General features: G+C 39.5%; 1 protein-coding gene across 1 annotated transcript in view; it reads left to right on the forward strand.

Annotated features, from left to right (window-relative positions):
* The window catches only part of PTPN11 (protein tyrosine phosphatase, non-receptor type 11), a 73,871-nt gene that overhangs the window by 55,723 nt on the left and 12,000 nt on the right, over positions 1-6,148 (forward strand). The window contains 1 exon segment of the mRNA XM_025044477.1: positions 454-605. Within this exon segment, the coding sequence (XP_024900245.1) occupies positions 454-605 (152 nt within the window).

Genomic DNA, 6,148 nt, shown 5'->3' on the forward strand with positions numbered 1-6,148 from the left:
AGTGCTGGTAAAAATAGCCCGGGGATGGAAATTTGAATGTTAAAAATTTTTCACAAAAATCTGGGCTGAAGACTTCAACTTTCAGCCCATTTGCCCGAGAACAGAAGTGATGCTATTTGAGCTTTTGGCATACAATGAAGCCTAGGGTTTGTCGATCCCACTGCTGTGGCCTTTTGTTGACGACGTTGTGGGGTCTCTACCCAGCCACCTAATCCTTGCTGATGGAATGGGGTGGTGCTGTTGGGGAGTAAGGGGATCCTGACTGCTGATACTTTAATCTTCTGGGATCACTGGTTTTCGGTCAGAAGGCCTGTGCTGTAGCCGTTGGAGCATATTTGGTGAGAACATTAAAGAACACATTTTTTTTATCTGAGTCTGCTACAAATTGTACATTAAACCACTTTACTGCGGCTCTGCAGTGTCTCCTGATGCTTTGTGGTACTTGCTTTGTAGGCGTTGACTGTGACATCGACGTTCCCAAAACAATTCAGATGGTGCGGTCTCAGAGGTCAGGGATGGTCCAGACAGAAGCACAGTACCGATTCATCTATATGGCCGTCCAGCATTATATCGAAACACTACAGCGTAGAATTGAAGAAGAGCAGGTACCGAGCCTGGACGGGCTGGCACATGGGTTCTCGCTTTCTGTTCTGAGCGGCTTGCAGATGCTCTCCTTTCGATTGGGGCAGGTTCTGAGAGGCGACTGACTATTTGGGAATGGAAAACGAGGTCCCAGCCAGTAAGGGCGTCTCTGAAAAGCATTCCCTACTTCACCGATCTGAGTTTTCAGTCTGGAGGAGCTCGGGTGGGAGGGCACCATGCTGTCATCCTGACCTGACAGATTGGAGAGCTGCCACGTAGAAAGGGTAGGAGTTTCCCAGGCTCGCACAGCGTGCTTAGAACTCAAAGCCTCGAAGTTTCCAGCCAGTTCCAGTTTTGATCCAGGCCATATTTATCCTGATTTCATCTCTTAAATGAATGCTTCACTCTTAATAGCACACAGTGGTTTGAACCACCAATTTAGTCTAGTTGGAAACAGTGAAATTTCAGTTTTAATAAGCATGCAGAATGAAGAAGAACGTGGAGTTGGAGCATTTCCATTTGAAGCTATTCATAACAGACACAAAGCGGAGTTAATTAGGAATAAGCTGAGATGAGGGAAATGAGGAGACTGCTCTTTTGGGGAGCTGCGCTTATCTCCTTCCCCTCCCCCACCCCGGCCCCAACTCTATGCTGCAGATGGGGTAGTGCCTACACATCTGTGATATTTGCCTGCTTTACTCTGTTTATTGCCTTCCAGAGAGCTCAGCTTCTCAAAATGGAACTAAAATCTTCTCAAAATGGGACCTGCCACCTAATCGAAGGATTTCTAAGCCTAGCAGAACAGCAGCCACGTTATCACAAAACTTGCTTAGCCAGTTGGTTAGTTAGTAGGTTCTCAGTCCACACAAGCACACTCACTGGATAGTTTCATTGTACAAAATCATCTTCAGAAACAGTGTTTGTATAGAAATGTAAGGTCAAATAACCAATGAGCTACAGATTTTGAACTTTTCGTGCTTTAAATCTGATTTTGTGTTATTGTAAGTGCTATGAAATATTTAGATGGTTACTATAGGCCATCATATATTTGTCTTCTAGTTATATGTAATTTGGAGCAGGAATATTTAAAGAAAAGGACTCCCGATAAATACAGAGAGATGGCTGCGGCACACTGGTACGAATTGGAAATTGGGAATCTTGAAGCGTGTAGTGTAGTCTTGCTGAGAAAAGCTGTGGAAAAGCTCTTATTTCATTCAGAGCTTTGGGTTTTATCCTTGTTTTGGAGAATTTGGAGACTTCCCCTTCCAGCTTTTATAGCACTTCAGATCTCATTACCATATATGGTCTCTGTGACCCTAAATCTGAGGTTATAATTTGGATTTAGGAACTTAAAAAAACCCCTTTTTTTACTACCCTTTATTTTTGTGGGGAATGAGGGTAGACAAAAGCAAAACATAGTCTCTAATCATTTAAGTATTATGGAATATAGAATATAGAAACTGAATGTCCCTGGTAATCCCACCCCACGAGAGCTTAGATGCGTGCATGAAAGCATTCATGCATCCATTCATTCTGTGCATTCAGCCAATACTTTTTTGGTGCCAGCATGCCTTGGTGTTTTAAAAAAATTTAATAGGCTTAGATTATTTATTTTTAAAAATGGGATCGTTATAATATGTAGTTTTCTGCATTATATTGTTTGATTCAGCGTAGGAACTTGCTACCTGATTTCATGATAAAGAAGTACTTTCAATTAGCCAAAGGTTAAAGGCAGACTTAAAAACATTGAACCCATCTGATTTTACAATTAAGAAGAAAACTCATTCATGGTAATTGATTATATTGAAATACAGTCATTTCCAAAATTGTGAAGAGGTAAGAACGGTGGGAGTGAAAGAACTTGCAAAGAAGGATAAACGAAAAAGAGAAAATGAGTTATGGGTGGAGAGTAGTGGAGGAAGGAAGTAGAGAAATAAGACAGCACGGGGCAGGAGGAAATGCAGAACCGGAGGTGGGAATCCAGGGGAAAATGCAAATAAAGCAAGATTGAGAAAATTCTCAGTTTTTATAGATGGTTCTCACTGCCATTTACTTGAAAGTAGATTTTTTTGTTAACTTCCATTTACAGTATTAATTTTTCTTATTTGCAAAAAACGGCATGTGGAATTCCCTTCACCCAGCTTTCCTGTTAACATTTTAATACACTTACTTTATTATTCATTCATATTTCCCCCAGTCTCTCTCTCGCCCCTTCCTTCTTTCTCTTTCTATATATAATTTTTTAATGAAATGTTTGTAGGTTGCATTATTGCCCCTTTGCCTCTAAATTCTCTGATGTGTATTTCTTAGAAATAAGGATATTATCTTATATAACCATAATAAAAATATCAAAATCAGGAAATTAACATCGATTTAAAACTTTTCTGATCTGTAGAACGTATTCAAAATTGGTCAATTTGTCCTATTAATACCGTTTATGCGGTCTAGGCTCACATGGTGCCTTTAATTGTCACGTATCTTTAGTTTCCTTTAATCCGGGACAGTTTCTCAGTCTTTATCTTTCATGACGTTGATATTTTTTAAGAGTTCAGGCCAGTTTTTTGGTAGAATGCCCCTCAATTTGGATTCGTATGGTGTTTTCTCTTGCTTAGATTCAGGTCATGCATTTTTGACAATACTGTCCCAGAAATAATGTGTCCCTCACATCGGGGGCACCTTATGTTGATTTGTTTCATTATTGTTGTTGGTTAGATTTCTCCAAAGTCAACTTACTATTTTTTCTCTTTTTAATTAATATCTGGTAGGTGAATACTTGAGATGAACCAATTCTGCATCATACTTTTGCCCACTAATTAATTTAACACTCATTCATTACTTGGAAAAATTATTCCCGTGATATTTGCCCTGTGGCGATTTTCTCTTTCCATCGTTCCCTTTTCGTGTTAGAAGCTGACTATTAAGGAAGAGTTTTCCCTTCTCCCTTAGTTATTTATTCATTTATTTATTTATGTCGCAATGGATTACAGTCTATTACTTTTATTTATTTTGTTGCTTAAATTGTCCCATATTTGGCGAGTGTGAACCCTTTCAAGTTGGTTCCTGTGCTATGTTCCCATTTTCGAATACTTCCTTATACTTTCTGATACCACAAGATGATCCAGGTTCACCTTGTACTTTCCCAGCCATTTATCAAAGGCGTCCTGTTTCTTTCCATCAGAGAGTTGGTATTTTGAAGCCAAGATCTGGGTACTGGATGTGCTTGTTTGTGCCGACATAATAGTTTTTTAATTGCTAATTAGCTAATTAATTACTGTTCTAGTCCAGTTCTCTTTATATACACACACGCATACATACAGCTCTTCTCCCTCCCTCCAATAGGTTTTTCTAAATTAACTTTTTCTTTTGGAACAATTTTTAGTATTGAGATTTCCTCTAACCTTCATCCAGTTTCCCCTAATGTTAGCATCTTGTATAACCGTGGTACATTTATCAAAACTGAAATATTAACATTAATTAATATTGCTATTAATTAAGCTCTACAATTTATTTGGATTTCGCCAGTTTATCCTTTGATACCTTTTTCTGCCTTATAATCCGGTCCAGGATCCTACGTGTTTCCTCTGATCTGTGATAGTTTATTAGTCTTTGCTGGCTTTCATGACTGCGACAGTGGATGTCAGGCCACGTCTGTTGTTAGGGAACCTGCCTTTTGGCAGCGACAGCTGCTGCCATACTTTTGCCCATCACAGCTGTAATGTGGAGCCATTGCTTTATGGCAGTGGCAGCGCTACTGGACTTCACCACATTGTGAATGTCGGGCACCTCAGTTTGGGGTTTTCTGGTGTTTTCCAATGCTTAGGCTGGAGTGATGGCTTTTGGGAAAAGTACTGCAGAGGTGAATGGTGAAGTGTCCTTCTCGTTGCTCAGGGTCTGCCCAGTAAGTACCAACATGGCCTGGTGATGTTAGCCTCTGTCACAAGGTTTAGGTCATGTCTGCCAGATTCCTCTCACTGTACCACAACTCTTCTCCCCATTCTTTACTCCGTTCTTGGGACGCGAGTCATTTAGTGCAGAGCAAACCCCAGGGAAGGGAAATTAGGCTCCATCTATCCTAGAGTGGGTAGTATCCTAGAGTGGGTAGTATCTATTAGTAGTTACTTAGAATTCTTTTGTAAGGAAGATTTGTTCCCTTTCTTCATTTATTTATCCAACATCTCCAAGTATTATTTACTATTTACAGTTGAACCTGAACAACATAAGTTTGAACTGTGTGGATCCACTTATACACAATTTTTTTCAATAAACACATATAGTCCTGTAAATGTATTTTCTTATGATTTTCTCAATAATGTTTCCTTTTCTGTAGCTTTATTGTAGGAATATAGTATATGACACATATAACAAAATAAGTGTTAATTGACTGCTCATGTTATTGGTAAGGCTTCTGGTCAACAGTAGGCTATTAGTAGTTAAGTTTTGGGGGAGTCAAAAATTATACATGGATTTTTGACTGCATGAGAGGTTGGCATCCCTAACCCATGTGTTGTTCAAGGATCAACTGTATTTATATCAGTATGGACTCAACCATATTTATTTTATACTTTGGATTATAATTTAATACTGTGCTATTTGTTTTATTATTCACATTGTTGCAGCTTTGGTTATTGGGAGCTTTTTCAAGTTGGCTCCTGTGTCCCTTTGACATGTCACTATCCTTTTGTTTTTGAGCACATCCTTACCTTCTGGCACTGTAAGATGCTCCAGGCTCATTTTACGTTTTCCTCATCCTGGCACTAGAATCAGCCATTTTTGTGTGGCGTGCTGGTTCAGTTTACTAAAGACTGGCATGTAGAAACCAAGTTCTGCGTGTTGGGTGTGCTCATTGCTAGTGGGTGTTACTGCTTCTACGTCCTCTCAGTAGACAGAGCTGGGAAATAGTGTCGCTATATTAATCATGTATTCACATAAATCTGTAATAGTTTCTCTGTCTACGTGTATGTATATTAAGCTAAACCTGAGTTCATACTGATGTCTCCTTCTCTAATTCAGCATCCCGCGGTTCATTCTAGCCTTCCCCTTGCTCATTTGTAACGTCTCTAACTGGGAGAAACGTGGCTGCCTGATGTACAACTTAATCCTAATTCGTAAAATAGTTTCAGAATTGTTAATCTGTACCCCTGTGGAAATCAGATTTACAAACTAGGCAGCTCTTCTTTGAAGGAAGTAATTGTTCATCCCACAGGGATCGTCTTTAAGCTGCCATATTCTCTCTGAGTGAACCATACTATAGGATAGAAGTTACCTTTAAAAATTCTGTAATCACACCGAGCCAGGAAAGAAATGCACCAGTGTAGGCTGAATTTAAGTTGTCGCCATCAAGACTTAAATTGGCGTGGTACGGCAGTTACCGCTCAGCTTTTTATATTTTATATTTTGTTAAACATTTCCTTTGGTGTTCCTTTAAGAAACGTTCAGGTGCCTTTTGTGTTCCAGACACTGATTAGATGCAGAGGATGTAACAGAACAAGACAGACATAGCTGTTGCTTCATGGAACTTAAGTTTCACCACCTGGGAAGTTTGAGTTAACGTGAGGCCATGCCCCCA

Source organism: Pteropus alecto, unplaced genomic scaffold, assembly GCF_000325575.1.
Source record: "Pteropus alecto unplaced genomic scaffold, ASM32557v1 scaffold113, whole genome shotgun sequence".
In the NCBI taxonomy this organism is placed as follows: Eukaryota; Metazoa; Chordata; class Mammalia; order Chiroptera; family Pteropodidae; genus Pteropus; species Pteropus alecto.